General features: G+C 44.3%; 1 protein-coding gene across 2 annotated transcripts in view; it reads right to left on the bottom strand.

Annotated features, from left to right (window-relative positions):
- Window positions 1–18444, bottom strand: part of LOC124552408 (plectin-like) — a 219495-nt gene that overhangs the window by 38132 nt on the left and 162919 nt on the right. For both annotated transcript variants that reach the window (XM_047126671.1, XM_047126672.1), the window contains exons 12-13: window positions 8754–8980; window positions 4896–5210 (exon numbers count right to left, since the gene is read on the bottom strand). In XM_047126671.1, the coding sequence (XP_046982627.1) occupies window positions 4896–5210; window positions 8754–8980 (542 nt within the window). The remainder of the gene's footprint in view (window positions 1–4895; window positions 5211–8753; window positions 8981–18444) is intronic.

Below are 18444 nucleotides of genomic sequence, written 5' to 3'. Positions count from 1 at the left end.
CACTGATCAGACTATACTTGGACTCATCCGTGAACATAACCTGGGACCACTGTTCCAATGACCATGTAATGTGTTCTTGACACGAGGCTTTACAGCCTCTCCTGTGGCCAAGGTTCAGTGGAACGCACCTTGTAGGTCTCCAGGCGAATAAACCATGTCTGTTCAGTCATCTGTAGACTGTGCATTTGGAGACAACTGTTCCAGTGGTTGCGGTAAGGTCCCGAGCAAGGCTACCTGCAGTACTCCGTGGCCGTCTGAGGGCACTGATGGTAAGATATCGGTCTTCTTGTGGTGTTGCACACTGTGGACTTCCCGTACTGTATCACCTGGACATGTTTCCTGTCTGCTGGTATCGTTGCCATAATGTTGAGGTCAGACTTGGTGGCACACAGAGGGCCTGTGCTAAGACTTGCTGTGTTTGACCACCCTCCAGTCGCCCTAGTATTTTACCCCTCAGAACGTCATCAATATGTGGTCTTTGAGCCATTTTCAAAACACAGTCACCATTAGCATGTCTGAAAACGTTTGCACACTTACTCACTGCACCGTACTCTGACATGCACCAACACACCTCTGCGTATGTGGACTGCTGCCAGCGCCACCGTGTGACGACCGCAGGTCAAATGCACCGCACGGTCATACCCCGACGTAATTTAAACCCGCAAACTGCCCACCAGAGCGCTGTTTCACCATGTATCAGCATTATCCTTAATTTATGAGCATGAGTGTAGATAAAGGTTGGTGTACAAGCCTATTGCAGTCAGGAAAGAAGCCTGTCTCCTTTATGGAAAGGCCTATTAACTTTTCTGAATAAGTGATTTATGGAAACTGCTTAAAACCTATCCTGAGGGATACTGTGCAAAATTCTGTCCAATTGGCACATCAGATTGTCAAATATTAGAACTGGTTGCAGGGCTCTACCCATAATGCACCTAACATTCTCAATTGGGGAGAGATCCCACAAAAAAATGGTTCAAATGGCTCTGAGCACTATGGGACCCAACTGCTGTGGTCATCAGTCCCCTAGAACTTAGAACTAATTAAACCTTACTAACCTAAGGACATCACACACATCCATGCCCGAGGCAGGATTCGAACCTGCGACCGTAGCAGCAGCGCAGCTCCGGACTGGAGCGCCTAGAACCGCATGACCACCGCGGCCGGCAGAGATCCCACAACCTTACTGGCGAAGGTAGGGATTGGCAAGCACGAAGACAAGCAATAAAAACTCTCGTCATTTATGGGTGAGCATTATTGTGCTGAAATGTAAGCACAGGATGGCTTACTGTGAAGGGCAACCAAAAAATGTGTAGGCAATGGAGGCAATGGTCAATGTATTGTTGTGCTGTAAGAGCGCTGTGGATGACTACCAAAGGGTTCCTGCTACGAAGAGATATGGCACTGCAGATCATCACTCGTTGTAATCAGGCCATATGGTGGGCAACAATCAGATTGTTACCCACTGATGTCATGTGCATCTCCACACACATCTTGCACCTGGAATCTCATTGACTAAAGTAGCATTGTCTTCAGAGATGAGTCCTGCTTCAAACTGAGCCCTGATGCCCAGCAAAGGCATGTCTGGAGATGACTTAAACAGCGGTAGGATACAACCTGTCACCTGCCACACAGCCTGACAACCAAGAGTGATTGTCTGGAGGTTCCATTTCTTTTTGGTCGTCATCTGCGGCACCCTTACAGCACAGTGGTATGCTGATGGTATTCTAAGCCCTACTAAGGGACTAAAATTACCTGAAATTTTGTCCAAACACTCCTCGGCCATTCTCACGTGGTACGAGTACCAGTGGCAATGATGCGGATACCAGTGTCGTCACAGCCGGCAGGTAGTGTATATGAGGGGCGTACACACAGCCCACCGGCAGCCGTACCACTTGAAAATAGCCAAAGAGTGCTTGGCCAAAAGTGAGCCGCGCAAGGCACGCGTTTATCCCATTTATTCTTTGTCATCTTGTATTACGATACTGCTGCCTCGTTTTCTTATTCCATTTACTGTAGTCACTAACTTCCCGTCTTACCTGCCCGTGAGTGGCAGCAGCACTGCGTATCAATAAGTGCACTGTCGTAACATATCTGGAGCGACCGATAGTATTTCCGGGTCGTCGTGTGTCTGGCAGTCAGTTCGGGATGGACCAGCAGTGCAGTCGGGACGCAGCAGCAGTGAAGTTGGGGGACAGAGCACTCGTGAGGAGCCGACAGCCAGTGCTTTCCGACCTCTGGCGACAGACACGAACTGTCTGATGGAGGGAGATTGGAGCAGGACAACAGTTGGTTGGTCGTTCGATTGGTCGCCTCATGGGCCAACATATACTTGGTCCTTTCACTGTTTCTGGGCCTGGGCAGTTGGTCGGTTGGCGTGGAGTAGCGAGGAAATCTCTGCGGCATGTACTTTGGCCGGGCCCACTGGCGGCCTCTATGCAGTGCCGGAGTGTGTGGTGCTGTTCCCATTGCTACGAGGTTCGTGGCTCACCGATTCTCGACATGAAAGTTGACTTTTAACTTAATCTACCAGCAAGTCACAATTGTTCACATTGTGTCGTTTGGAGTTTGTTGTAGGCTGTTGGGATATACCCACAAGCAACAACGTGTGTTTTCAAGTTGGCAAATTTTAGCCACCCTCCAGTGTAGTTTAAATGTACTTTCTTATTTGAATTGAAGTGCACCAGCGGAATCTTCTGCCTTGTCGCCGTTAATGTTCCAGTTACCTGCCCTGGCCATTGATGTAAATTCAGGCAGTGTATTTTCCTCATCGTGTTGTTGCTGTCCAGCTAGTGTGTAGTTTGACAGCTCAATGTGTAACTGGTTGTGGGCACTCATACCTTCTACGTTGTTCTATCGAACTCCCTGTTGTGTGCTGGTTGGGTGAAGCAGAGGTTAACTTGTCGGTGGGTTCGTTGACTGTCTGTCGGTTGGGTTGTTGTCGGATCGCAACGGTTGGGCCGACTGCGTGTCTCACCTAAGCGAGCGTTAGTGTTTGAATTCCAGGCTGACCCTCAGAACTTACGAGCGCCGATGGGCATACTGCCTTCTCTTGTTTGTTCTTGTTGTTTGTACTTGTATGCCTTCTAGCCGATTTTTGGATTAAGGTTGTTTTGCCCTTAAGGCGTCAGATGGTTTGGGCCTTCAGACTAATTTAAGAACTGTTTTACGTAAAGCCTTTGTCATTTTTAAAATTAATGTTATTGAGCCTTAATAAAGTGTCAGATTCTTTGGGCCTTCAGCCTAGTTAAGGAACTGTTTTAAGATAAGGCTTTGCCTTTTAAATTTCTGATTTTGGTTGAGCTTTAAGTTATTGGCTTTCAGCAGTTTTTAAATTAAAGTAGTCTTGCCCTTGAGGCATGATATTTTATGCCGCATTCAGCTGCTAATTAAGTTCCCAAAAGTAAAACTGTGTTTCTTTTTTTTTTTTTTAATTTCTTGCCTCTTGTAATGTTTGATCAAATAAAAGGTAGTATGTTCGAGTATAACTGATAGCCGCGTACGTTGGCCCCTTTCCACAACTTAAACTACCTGTCCTGTCCTGCCGGTTTAGCTGGGCGGCTCAAAAAGCTCATACAATTTTAATCATTTGATGCAACTGGAGACCTGAGAACTTTATTCAGTGTTACGGCTATGAGACTCTGCATTTTTACATTCTACGCCCCATTTTCTTGCCCATCATGGCAAACCATCCTGTGCTTACATTTCAGCAAGATAATGCCTGTCCACACACGGCGAGAGTTTCTACTGCTTGTCTTCATGCTTGCTGAACCCTCCCTTGGCCAAACAAGGTCGCCGCATCCCTCCCCTGGCCGACAAGGTCGCTCGATCTCTCCCCAATTCAGAACGTTTTGAGCATTATGGGCAGGGCCTCCAACCAGCTCCAGATTTTGACGATCTAATGCACCAACTGGGCAGAATTTCCCAAGATATCAGTTAGGAGGACATCCAACAACTCTATAAATTGACACCAAACCGAGTAACTCCTTGCGTAAGGGCCAGACGTGGACCAACGTGTTGTTGACTTGCTCAATTTGTGAAGCTCTTTCTCTTGAAAAAATCATTCAATTTTTCTGAAATTTTAATCCTTTTTTTATTTGTACATGTACATTACATCTACCGATTTCCATCGCATCCGGATGATTCCTTTGTGGTGTGTTATTTTTTTGTGTCTTAGAGTTCTTTCTTTTGCTTGTGCCGCAGTGACGCAGGGTCGGCATGGTGAATCAGATTTGGCAAGGTTAATTTAAGGGGTGGCCGGATGCACCTCCTGCCGCCACCCCGTACCCCCCAAGACGGAATTAGTGTACCCCAACTGTCTGTGTCTAGTGTAATCCATGGAATAGTGTGAATGTGTTCAGACGTCTGCGAGCCGTGTAACTGAGGCAGGATGTGGGGACCAGCCTGGTGTTAACCTAGTGGGATGTCGAAAACCGCCTAAAAACCACATCCAGGTTGGCCGGCACTCCTGCCTCTGTTGTTAATCTGCCGGGCGGAGCCGGCGCGCCTACCCGAGTCCAGGAAAGCAGCGCATTAGTGCTCTCGGCTAACCTGGTGGTTTTTTTTGTGTCTTAGAGTCTGTTACAACAATAAATGACTATCGGAAAGTAAACAGACAAAGTGTCATGAAAGAAAGCACTACAGCTGTAATGGGGACCACGAGAAATAATCGAATATTAAAAAATTATCAAAGCCAAAAAAAAAAAAAAGTTGACAGAGCCACTAAATCTTACAATTTTCATCGAAACAGACGTTACAGTAGTTTGTTTCCCATACACAGCAGAGACTAAAAATCAATTTCTTTCAAAAACAGCGAAGACACGAGAACAAACGACAGCACAGCGTTGCGCCACGATCATAACTGCCCAGTTTTACAAAGTGTACGAAGCCTCTCTCACCCCCCAGGTCTTGCGCAGCTCTGAGGAGACGAGCGACAGGCGCTGCTGCTGGCGGCCCAGCTCCGTCTCCAGGTGGCCATTGAGCTGCTGGAGGCGCGACAGCTCCCGCTGGAGGCTCTTCTTCTCCAGGATGAGCTCCTTGAGGCGCAGGAAGGTCTGGCTGACGCTGATCACCAGCCGTGGGCCGTACGGCGTGTCGACGCTCTTGTAGCAGTGGCTCTTCACGTCATCCACTGCGGGGTCGCGGTCGGCGTCGGCCGGGGAATCCCCCGCCTCGCCTGCAGCCTGCTGCTGGCTCAGCAGCTCCATCAGCACCTGCAGGCACAGCACGAGAACAAGACACCTCATCAGTCCGCGCTGCCGCAATTGACGGTCTGCACAGTAGATCCCCAACTCAGACGTTCATTGGGCATTCACAGAGCTCACGTGTAATACGTAGGGGTCCAAAAAGATGTATTCTCTGTTTAAAAGTCCATATTTTGCAAACTAATTGACAGAGTTGTCTCATTTTTGGTGAAAGTGTAGTTTAAAGTCCAACTTATAAGATATCACTGTAGGTGTTCGAAATGGTCACCATTAACATCCACGCCCTAACACGATTTTGGTAGGGGGCTGGGGCACCATCTTGTTGAAAGTAAACTCCTCCGTCTCCGTACAAGTCTCGGATGGCAGGTAAAATGGATGTCTGAAGCTTCTGACGGTACACCTCACCGGTAACTGTACCGTCAAAGAAGAATGGCCCAATCGAGCCCCGGTAAGACAACCCATACCACACATTTACTCCTGGCAAATTCACGGCTTTGTCTACATGGACGTTCGAATTTTCGGCGGCCCAGTACATGCAATTGTGGCGATTTACTGTAGCTTTGAGTTTGAACTGTGCCTCATAAGACCACACAATCATCTCCGCAAACTCTTCATCGTTGTGCACCATGTTAGTAAACCACTCGCAGTACTCCAGTCTACGATCTGGGTCGTCCTCATTCACTGCGCATAGAAATCGTGGGATGTAGCACTTCCACTTTGTTGTCTTCAAAATTCGCTGAGCACTTGAGCGACTCTGTGGTGAGCGAGTGCATTGTTGTAACACACGACAGGAGTTAGTTGGACTTGTCACTGTTACAGGTCATCCAGATCGTTGTTTGTGTACATCTTTAACACAGCCTTCAGCCTCAAATTTGCCTCAAATGCGACGAATCGTTAAATGTGTCGGTGGCTCTGTTTGATACTCATTTTGCCATTGCCACTGAACCTCATTAATGTTTTCATACTTAAAATACCACTACAAAACTGACTTCCTTTCATCGAATGTAAGTCTTGCACCAGCCATGTTTACTCGAGTAACTAGGTGCAACTATGAACAAAACGCTGACTATTTGGCGACTGTCATCTGACAAAACAAAACAATGCAATACAACGCTTGTGTGCCAATTGCTGGAACTACAAACTATTACACTACCAAAGATGAGACAACTCCCTCAATTAGTTTGGCAGTTATGGACTTTTAAACAGTGGATACATTTTTTTTGACCCCTCTGTATAATAGACCAGGTTCGCATATAGCAGTATACGATACAACCCTCAGTAAATTATTTTTTGGAGTTCCCCCATAATATTTTGGGGAATAATTCTTCAGGGTATATACATTCGAATTCCGTTATAGAAAGGTTTCGAGTTTTTTCGACCGTCACCCCGTCGTTCCCCCATAAGGATTTCTAATGGCGCACAACGTCAGTCACATTTCATATCGTGGATTGGTACTCGTATCCTATAATATGACAAGTGGTCAATAAGACGAGAAACGTGTTCATTACGATGACATGTCACAGAGAGGTCAGACATATTGTGATATTTTTCAGTTTGTCGTGCACTTGAGAATGGATACAAAGCCGAACTCATGATTGTGTACAATAAATGAACAATTAACAGTGAAATAGCGGAAATTTATTTCAAGAAAATTAATATTAACTCTTAATATTAAGAACTACAATACCAGAGAAGGGAAGTTGCTACTAACCATATAGCGGAGATGTTGAGTCGCAATAGGTACAACAAAGAGATTCACACAATTATAGCTTTCGGCCATTAAGGCCTTTGTCAGCAGTAGACACACATACACACACGCACACACACACTCACGCAAACGCAACTTGCACACACGTCTGCAGTCTCAGAGAAATGTGGTTTCATTTCTCTGAGACTGCAAACGGGTGTGCAAGTTGCGTTTGCGTGTGTGTGCGTGTGTGTGTGTGTGCGTGTGTGCGCGTGTGTGTGTGTGTGTGTGTGTGTGTGTGTGTGTGTGTGTGTGTGTGTTTGTTTGTGTCTACTGCTGACAAAGGACTTAATGGCCGAAAGCTAAAATTGTGTGAATCTCTTTGTTGTGCCTATCGCAACTCAGCATCTACATCTACATCTACATTTATACTCCGCAAGCCACCCAAAGGTGTGTGGCGGAGGGCACTTTACGTGCCACTGTCATTACCTCCCTTTCCTGTTCCAGTCGCGTATGGTTGGCGGGAAGAACGACTGTCTGAAAGCCTCCATGCGCGCTCTAATCTCTCTAATTTTACATTCGTGATCTCCTCGGGAGGTATAAGTAGGGGGAAGCAATATATTCGATACCTCATCCAGAAACGCACCCTCTCGAAACCTGGCGAGCAAGCTACACCGCGATGCAGAGCGCCTCTCTTGCAGAGTCTGCCACTTGAGTTTATTAAACATCTCCGTAACGCTATCACGGTTACCAAATAACCCTGTGACGAAACGCGCCGATCTTCTTTGGATCTTCACTATCTCCTCCATCAGACCGATCTGGTACGGATCCCACACTGATGAGCAATACTCAAGTATAGGTCGAACGAGTGTTTTGTAAGCCACCTCCTTTGTTGATGGACTACATTTTCTAAGCACTCTCCCAATGAATCTCAACCTGGTACCCGCCTTACCAACAATTAATTTTATATGATCATTCCACTTCAAATCGTTCCGCACGCATACTCCCAGATATTTTACAGAAACAACTGCTACCAGTGTTTGTTCCGCTATCATATAATCATACAATAAAGGATCCTTCTTTCTATGTATTCGCAATACATTATATTTGTCTATGTTAAGGGTCAGTTGCCACTCCCTGCACCAAGTGCCCATCCACTGCAGATCTTCCTGCATTTCGCTACAATTTTCTAATGCTACAACTTCTCTGTATACTACAGCATCATCCGCGAAAAACCGCATGGAACTTCCGACACTATCTACTACATCTCCGCTATATGGTGAGTAGCAACTTTCCTTCTCTGGTATTGTCACATTCCATCCTGGATTTTCCATTGTTTAATGTTAAGAGTTAAAACGATTACGAAATTTATCGTGGAAAAGCTTTCCATTTCAGAAAACAATTAATCTGTTAAATATATTTTTTATTTTCTATCAACCATGTCGTTATGTGTAAAGAAAAGCCACAGCCACCCCTGGAGTTACCACCGAGGAAGGTGGCACAGTGGTTAGCACACTGGACTCGTATTCGGGAGGACGACAGTTCAATCCCGCGTCCAGTCATCCTGACTTACGTTTTCTGTGATTTCCCTAAATCGCTCCAGGCAAATGCCAGGATGGTTCCTTTGAAAGGGCACGGCCGACTTCCTTCCCCATCCTTCCCTAATCCAATGACACCGATGACCTCACTGTTTGGTCTCTTCCCCCAAACAATCCAATCCAATCCCCTGGAGTTGTCTTCTGGAGATGAGGATGAAACGTGGGCGACAACAAGAAATTCATCTGACCAAGAACTAATAGCCCAGGATATTTCGTTAAGTGTGACTGGCTCCATTGTTCTCCACTTTGAGGAGCTGCGGTACTCACCTTCCAGACCTTGGGCAGATTGGTGACGATCTCCGTGCGGTCCATTGTGGGTGCAACGCTGGTGGGAGCATCGTCACTGTTGCCAGCGGCTGCTGTGGCCGGCGCTGCTGTGGCGTCTACGTCTGTGTCTGCAGGGTCAGCGTCCACTGTCGGCTCAGGCACCGCTGCGTCTGCAGCTTCCGCCTGTGCTGCAAGCTCCATCAGCGTGCGAGACAGCGCTGCTGCCCCTGTAGCACAAAAGCAAACCGTCTCCACAGGGTGTCCGCACAGTGCTTTTTCCTCTCAAACTTGGCGCACAAGGTGTGTGAGAAAAGTAATGAGACGGACAACACTGCGAGCGATCTGGAAACTCTGTGCTGTTCAACTAGTAGACTGGTGTGTTCGCCCCTTCCAGATGCTCAGTCTGAGTTTCCACCCCCTACAGCCATCAAGTGATTTTTGAGTGCACTCTCAGTGACGTTGTGTTTTTGTTGTATGTTACGGAAATGGAACAGTGGAATTTAGAGCAACGTTTTGCCATCAATTTCTGTGTTGAACTTATGAAATCCGCGAGTGTGACCTGTGAAAAGTTGAAACAGACCTATGGTGAACAATCCTTAACAAGAGCATAAATTTGTCGTTGGCACAAATCATATTTGGAAGGCCGAGAACGTGTTGAAGATGAATCTCGTTCAGGGAGACTTTCAACTTTAAAAACCAAAGAAAACTTCGAATGTCTATGTGCTCTTCTCAGAATGTTTCTCCAGGACAAACTGTCTACCAAATGTATTACAAAAATGTCCTTGAAAGGTTCAAGAAGATGGTGAATCGACCGAGATTGAACAATGCGGACAAGTGGATGCTCCATCATGACAATGCCCTACGTCACTCAGCCACGTCCATCGCGGAATTTTTTACACCAAATGCCATCCCTGTTGTCCCACAGACAACCTATTCACCTGATCTGAGTTTTTGTGACATTTATTTCTCAAAACTGGAAAATGTCTTAAAAGAATGTCATTTTGGGACTCTGGAGGACATTCAAATGAGTGTGCTTGACATACATAAAAGCCCTAGCAGTTGAAGCCTTTCAGTGTTGCTGCAAAGACTGGGAACAATGACTCCACCAATGTTTAGCTACCGAAGGGGACTACTTTGAAGGGGACAATACTGTTCTTTGAAAAAAAAAAATAAAAGCTTTGATAGGTAAGAAATCAGACTCATTAGTTTTCTCACACACCTCGTTTGTGTCCGACACTTTCTGCAAGCAGGTGGGACATGGGTTTTGTGCATGCATCTTGTTGTCATAGTGAATGGAAGTAGGTGGACAACCTTCGTACAGGTGCTTTTTGTTAGTGTGGGTTGCCTACGTCATGGCAGGTATGCACTCAGGGGCAAACCTATTGTTCGCCTTTGACTTACAGGTACTTCACCTATTGTTCTCCTCAGGAAGGGGGTGGGGGAACAATAGGTTAAATGTGCTGACTTGGAAAATCACTCAACAGAGCAATAGGCTAAGGACCTGTCAGTCAGAGGAGAACAGTAGGTTACGTACCTATCACTCAAAGGAGAACACTAGGTTTGCCCCTGAGTGCATGCCTGCCCCTGATGCAGGCAACCTGCAATAACAAATGCACCCGCACGAAGGTTGTCCCCCTACTAATGGATATTTGACTAATAGAACCCAGTATTGCTTAAATCATGAGTGGGCAATTGGCAGCCTGCGGTTCGGATCCGGCTTGTGATTGTTTTCAATCTGGACCACAGAAGAAATTCGTGGGAGAGATAGTGTTAAACTCCAGTCACTGTAAGTGCAAATACGAGGGTATTCAGAAAGTCTGAGTTTTAAAACATTAAAAAAATGCTTTTATTTAATTCCTTACATGTTTCTCAATTTCTCTACATAGTTCCCATATTTGTTTAAACAGTTGTCATAACGTTCTACAAGCTTTCGTATCCCTAGATGTCTGCCACCTTAGTGGATAACCAGTCTTTAACTGCATCTTCCACATTCTCATCTGTTGCAAATCGCTTGTCGCAGGAAAACTCCTTTAAGTACTGGACCGAGTGAAAATAGCTCAGCATCAAGTCTGCACTGTATGGTGCGTGAACAATCTGCTGCCGTCCAAAAGATCGGATCATATTTTGGGTGTGAATGGCAGAATGGGGTCTGGCATTATCATGCAACAACAAAACTCCACACTCCAGAAGATCATGTCGCTTATTCTGCATTGCAAGTCAAAGTTTAACCGGCATAGCGCAGTAAGCGGCTGTGTTTGCTGTTGGCTCTCTCTGCATGACGTTGTCTGACGAGATTCCATGTCCATCTCAAAAGACAACTGCCATCACCTTGCATGCTGAGACTGTCTGCTTGGCCTTGACATTGACTGGAGATGTCATGTGACACCATTGCATTGAGTGACGTTTAGACTCTGGAATCACGCAACAAATCCACGTCTCGTCCCCTGTGACAATGAAAACTGGTCACTTTCCTTATGATACCAGTCCAAAAAATCAAGGGCACCAGCCATTCCATCTGTTTTGTAGTCATCATTAAGCAGCCTGCGAAGCCAACGTGCACACAAATTGCGAAATTGCAACTTCTCAGAGACAATTTTGTGTAAAGTTGTTCTAGTCATATTCTGACGTTCCAAGGCTAAAGTTGTAATTGTGAATCGCCAGTCTTCACAAATCTTATCGTTCACAGCTTTGAGCAAATCTTCTGAGATCGCTGATGGCCGGCTTGATTACGGTTCATCACGAACATTTTCCCTGCTCTCCTCGAAAGTTCTCACCCACTTACGCACTCTGCAGTCATTTATCGCATTGGGGCCACACATCTATTTCACTTGTGGCAGGATGATCAACTGGTGTGCTGAGAGTAGAAGTGGCACAAGTGACATTTCACAAGATAATTATCTAAATGCCCATTTGGAAAACTAAAGTGTGGATCTCTTCTGGGTAAAAGAAGTACAAGTGATTTCCTGAATAGTGCTGTATTCTAAGCGTATGCCTGGACTGCATTTTGCAAGCAACTAGTATAAGTCAAGTGGTGGACAGAAAGCGAAATTACTGCTATCTGTAATAAAGGTTCAGGTATTATACACAGCAATAGCCTTATGTTTATGCTTTTAAGATGACTTAAGTTATAGTAATACTTCATGCATGTTTAAATAGGCCATATTCTGAAATGAGGCAAAATCGACTTATAAAGATTTTGGTCTGTCTGAAAAGCAAAGAAACACTTCAAACATGTATTTGTTCCCCAAGGCATGATGGAAGTAGTAAAGAAAGCCAAGAAAAAATTTTCTTTGGTCGAAATGGAAGCAGAAAACTTTCAATTAAAGCCACTGATGCCACAGCAAAGGATAAAATTCCTTAAGAAGCAGAAGTAAACAAACTGGAACAGAGGAGTACTAGGCGAATCTGAATCAGCGAAGAAAATCCTTTGACAATGCAGTTCAGTTATTCACTAAGTCATAATCTTGTGTTTACAGAAGTAAATTTTACGAGGTCCGGTATTATTTCCCCATCAACAGCTCTCCACAGCCTTTGGATGAAGATGAGTTTGAAACAAAATTTGAGAAATCGAAAAATCTGTAGGAGATGAAGAGCTACATTCGTCCACCTTATCGTGAGTTCTATAGCAATCCGTCTCGTTCTTAGACAGGAGTTACCATGGGTGTAATAAGAAGAGGAGTGGAGAAAGTACAGGACATTGTCAAAGAAAGGGCGAGGAAGAGGACATTGACAAAGAAAGGGCGAGGAAGACTGAAAAATGTACGACGCAATGGTACAGCATCAAGAGTGTGGCCCAGGAAAGACATTCTTCAAGAGACATCCAACAATAGGAAATTATTGTGATTCTATAGACACTGACTATGAGTGGATTGTGGATTATAGAAAGTGGCTATCAATAACGTCTCGTATGTGTTGGAGCCGCACCAACTTATTTTTGTTTCGGTGTTTTAATTTTACTTGCTATTTACCTATTATTTTCAGCTTGTTACAGACATTTCGCTTTAATTACTCACATATCCTTGTTTTATAATGAACATGTATTGTACAGCGTGTCTCAAAACAAAATTTATATTTGAAAAGGTCTCTGCGCATGCGCAACAACTCGGAGGAGAACTGGGGGGTGGGAGGTGGGGGGGGGGGGGGGGCGTTCTGTGTGCGAGATGATTGGGCGACTGCAACACGGAGGAAATGTTGCAGTGATCGTGGATTTGCATTATGTAAATGATGCTCTTAGTGTTCCACTTACCAGCAAATGCATCAAAACGTTTGAGGAGACCGCTTCAACACTGGGCAACCTGAAATCCGGGCGATCAAAGTCATCAAGAATGGGCGGATCTGTAGAGACTGTAGATCGGTCTCTTCGTGACGATCCTGAGCCCTCCATCTGTATAAGAGCAAGTTCTTGAAATGTGAATAGACCATCACTGCACTGAATCCTGCAAAAAAACTTTAAACTGCACCCTTACAAAATGCAATGGGTGCAAGAACTAAAGTCTCAGGATGTCAGACATAGTCCCCAATTCGTTATTGATGGGACAGAGTCCCCTTCATTTAACAATAACTTGTTTTTTGATGAGACTGATTTTCACCCGGACGGTCACGTTCATAAGCGAAATTGCCGCTACTGGAATGCAACGAATGCTAAACAGAAGCATGAGAAATGCCTTCATTCGCCAAAAGTTACACTATGGGCTGTGATGTTGGCTCGAAGAATAATTGGCTCATACATTTTCGAAGACGAGAGTAGACATACAGTGAAGCTGGAACGTTATGTTACGATGCTAAATGATTCTTTGGTTTCTGAATTGCAAAACTTTCCTCGTTATAACCAGGGAACATGGTTTCAACAAGACGCGTCTATGCAATGAGTTCGTGAAATGTTACTTGGCAAATTGATCTTAAAGAGGGGTGACATAATTTGTTTCCCATACAGTCCACACTTGAGTCCCATGGATTTTCTCTTATGGGGATGTGTCAAACCTTAAGTATATGTCAATAATCCGACTTCTCTGGAACAACTGAAAGAAAATATCCATAGTGAAGTGGCAGGCATTCTAGTGTCTACACGTCGAGTCGCCACGCAAAATTTCGTCGTTTAAATGAGTTCTTTAGGTGTGCCGGATTGCATTTAGATGGCATTGTTTTTAAGAATAAACTGTACGTTTCATTAATAAATAAAGATTTTGTCAATAGACTTTAAACCCTGTTTTATTTTGGAGAATCAAATGTAAACTTTCTTGGAGGCATCCTGTACTATGCATGTCATGGTTGTTATACCAAAAAATCTTCAAAATATAGTACGATAAATAAAATGTTTTTGTACTTGTGCCTGTTTTACTGTAACATGTTTTAAGATATAAGGAGTATAAGTATTTTAATATATTACAAAAAATAATGCAGGGGCCCTACAATCTCTGACCATATCTACAACTATACACAGACTAACTGACCATTAGGAAAAAATATCTGATTATTTAATTGTTGTTGTTGTTGTTGTGGTCTTCAGTCCTAAGACTGGTTTGATGCAGCTCTCCATGCTACCCTATCCTGTGCAAGCTTCTTCATCTCCCAGTACTTACTGTAACCTACATCCTTCTGAATCTGCTTAGTGTATTTATCTCTTGGTCTCCCTCTACGATTTTTACCCCCCACGTTGCCCTCCAATACTAAACCGGTGATGCCTTGATGCCTCAGAACATGTCCTACCAACCGATCCCTTCTTCTAGTCAAGTTGTGCCACAAACTCCTCCCCAGTTCTATTCAATACCTCCTCATTAGTTATGTGATCTAACCATCTAATCTTCAGTAGTAACTCACATAACTTATAAATAGCCACTTAACTATAATAGTCGGTTATCCAGTTCCCGTAAGAAAGCGCTTGTACTGCTTATACTCTCATCCCTCAGTTGTTTTAAACATTTTGAACTGACTCTGTAAACAGCAGACTGTAACAATACCAATCCAGAGGTGCTGTTTGACGAGGAAGCCATGTCGGGAGTAGGTACGCATGTGCGTTTCATTGTTTGTGGGACGGTCGATTAGCTATGCCGATTTGCAGCTTGTTGTTGTTGTCTTCAGTTCGAAAACTGGTTTGCTGCAGCTCTCTATGCCACTCTATCCTGTGCAAGGCTCTTCATCTCCAAATAATTACTGCAACCGACATCCTGTTGAATCTACTCTCAGCTGGATTTTCAGCTGGAGTCCATGGGCAAAGAATAAATAAATAAATAAATAAATCTTCTTACTGGATTCGTCTCTTGCTCGCCCGCTACCAAACCCCCCACACTTCCCTCCATAACTAAATTCGTAATCCCTTGACCTCTCAGAATGCGTCCTATCAACCAAGACCATCTTCCAATCAGGTTGTGCCACAAATTTATTTTCTCATTAGTTCTATTCAGTACTTGCTCATTAGTTCCGTGATCTACCCATCTAATCTTCAGCATTATTCTGTAGGACCACATTGCAAAACCTTCTTGTCTAAACTGTTTATCGTCCACGTTTCACTTCCATACATGGCTACCCTTCCGACAAATACCTTCAGAAAAGACCTTCTAACACTTAAATCTATGTTCGATGTTAACAAATTTCCTCCTTCAGAAACGCTTTTCTTGCCATTCCCAGTGTACATTTTATATCCTCTCTACTTCAGCCATCATCAGTTATTTTCCTGCCCGAATACTATCTACTACTTTAAGAATCTCATTTCCTACTATAATTCGCTAAGCATCACCTGATTTAATTCGACTACATTCAATTGTCCTCTTTTTGTTGATATTCAAGTTACACCCTCCTTTCAAGATACTGTCCATTCCATTCAACTGCTCTTCCAAGTCCTTTGATGTCTCTGACAGAATTACAATGTCATCAGCAAACCTCAAAGTTTTTATTACTTCTCCACGGATTTTAATACCTACTCCGAATTTTTCTTTTGTTTCCTTCACTGCTTGCTCAATATAAAGATTGAATAACATCAGGGATAGGCTACAGCCCTGTCTCACTCCCTTCCCAGCCACTGCTTCCCTTTCATGCCCCTCGACTATTATAACTGCTGTCTGGTTTCTGTACAAGTTGTAAATAGCCTTTCAATCCCTGTATTTTACCGCTGCTATCTTCAAAAATTCAAAGATAGTATTCCAGTCAACTGTGTCAAAATCGTCATCTAAATCTGCAAAAGTTATAGATGTAGGTTTGCCTTTCCTTAACCTCTCTTCTAATATAGGTCATAGTGTCAGTATCGTGTTGCGTGTTCCTATATTTGTCCGCAATCTTCCCTGACGTCAGGCTACTAACAGTTTTTCCATTCAAAAATATTTCGTGTTAGTATTTTGTAACCATAACTTACTAAATTATAGTTCTGTAATTTTTGCACCTGCCATCACCTGCTTTTTTTGGAAATGAAATTTTATATTCTTCTTGAAGCTTGAGGGTATTTCGCCTGTCTCATACATCTTCCGTACCACATGGAAGGGTTTTGTGATGGCCGGTTCTCCCAAGGCTATCAGTAGATCTGACAGAGTGTAGTCTACTCCAGGGGCTCTGTTTCAACTTAGGTCTTTGAGAGTTCTGTCAAATTCTTCTCGCAGTAATATCTCTCATATCATTCTCATCTAGGTGCTCCTCCATTTCTATAATACAGCCTTCATGTTCATCTCCCTTCCCCGGTAGTAGACAACATTCCACTAGAACTACTGATAGCCTTGGGAGAGCCAGCCCTGACAGACCTCTACCATCTGGTGAGCAAGATGTATGAGACAGGCGAAATACCCTCAGACTTCAAGAAGAATATAATAATTCCAATCCCAAAGAAAGCAGGTGTGACAGATGTGAAAATTAACGAAATGTCAGATTAATAAGTCATGGTTGCAAAATACTAAGACGAATTCTTTACAGACGAATGGAAAAACCGGTAGAAGCTGACCTCGGGGAAGATCAGTTTGGATTCTGTAGAAATGTTGGAACACGTGAGGCAATACTGACCCTACGACTTATCTTAAAAGCTAGAGTAAGGAAAGGCAAATGTACGTTTCTAGCATTTGTAGACTTAGAGAAAGCATTTGACAATGTTGACTGGAATACTCTGCTTCAAATTCTAAAGGTGGGAGGGGTAAAATACAGGGAGCAAAAGGCTATTTACAATTTGTACAGAAACCAGATGGCAGTTATAAGAGTCGTTGGGCATGAAAGGGAAGCAGTGGTTGGGAAGGGAGTGAGACAGGGTTGTAGCCTCTCCCCGATGCTATTCAATCTGTATACTGAGCAAGCAGTAAAAGAAACAGAAGAAAAATTCGGAGTAGGTATTAAAATCCATGGAGAAGAAATAAATACTTTGAGGTTCGCCGATGACATTGTAACGCTGTCAGAGACAGCAAAGGACTTGCAAGAGCAGTTGAACGGAATGGACAGTGTCTTGAAAGAGGATGTAAGATGAACATCAACAAAAGCAAAACAAGGATAATGGAATGTAGCCGAATTAAGTCGGGTGATGCTGAGGGAATTAGATCAGGAAATGAGACACTTAAAGTAGTAAATGGGTTTTGCTATTTGGGGAGCAAAATAACTGATGATGGTCGCAGTAGAGAAGATATAAAATGTAGACTGGCAATGACAATGGAAAGCGCTTCTGAAGAAGAGAAATTTGTTAACATCGAGTATAGATTTAAGTGTGAGGAAGTCGTTTCTGAAAGTATTTGTATGGAGTGTAGCCATATATGGAACTGAAACATGGACGATAAATAGTTTGGACTAGAAGAGAATAGAAGGTTTCTAAATGTGGTGCTACAGAAGACTGCTGAAGATTAGATGGGTAGATCACGTAACTAATGAGGAGGTATTGAATAGAATCGGCGAGAAGAGGAGTTTGTGTCACGTCTTGACTAGAAGAAGGGATCGGTTGGTAGGACATGTTCTGCGGCATCAACGGATCACCAATGTAGTATTGGAGGGCAGCGTGGAGGGTAAAAATCATATAGGGAGACCAAGAGATGAATACACTCGCAGAAGGATGTAGGTTGCAGTAGGTACTGGGAGATGAAGAAGCTTGGACAGGATAGAGTAGCATGGAGAGCTGCATCAAACCAGTCTCAGGACTGAAGACCACTACAACAACAACAACAACAACAACCATACAGGGTAAAAATGGAAATGAGCGCTTGGCGTCATTGGCCGGGAGGCCCCTTACGGGGCAGGCCCGGCCGCCTTGGATCAGGTCTTATACATTCGACGCGACATTGGGCGATCTGCGCGAAGGATGAGGATGAAATGATGATGAAGACACCACAACACCCAGTCCCTGAGCGGAGGACATACCCGACCCATCTGGGAATCGAACCCGGGCCCCTTCGGCAGTCCGTCACGCTGACCAGTCAGCTATCGGGGTGAACATTAATAACTATACCAAAACAAGTACCCTCACAGACACCAACCGCATCACACGGCATTTCAAGCCCTCCTTGAGCGTCTGTGTGATCATGGGCCCTCTCAGGCAGATGAACGTGCAGGGTGGCAACGGACTGTTCATACACGAGATTTGGAGGACCGGGTACTACAGGATATTGAAGCGAACCCTAGTACAAGTTCCAGGCAAGGGGCCTGCCAGCATGTAGTAAGCCAAAGTACGATTATGTGTATCCTGTATGGCAACCGCTACTATCCCTGTCACGTACAATGAGTGCAGGGATTGTCACAGCAG

This window comes from Schistocerca americana, chromosome 10 (genome assembly GCF_021461395.2).
Source record: "Schistocerca americana isolate TAMUIC-IGC-003095 chromosome 10, iqSchAmer2.1, whole genome shotgun sequence".
NCBI classification, from domain to species: Eukaryota; Metazoa; Arthropoda; class Insecta; order Orthoptera; family Acrididae; genus Schistocerca; species Schistocerca americana.
Note: the sequence above shows the minus strand (reverse complement) of the source record. Positions and strands in the feature narration are given on the sequence as shown.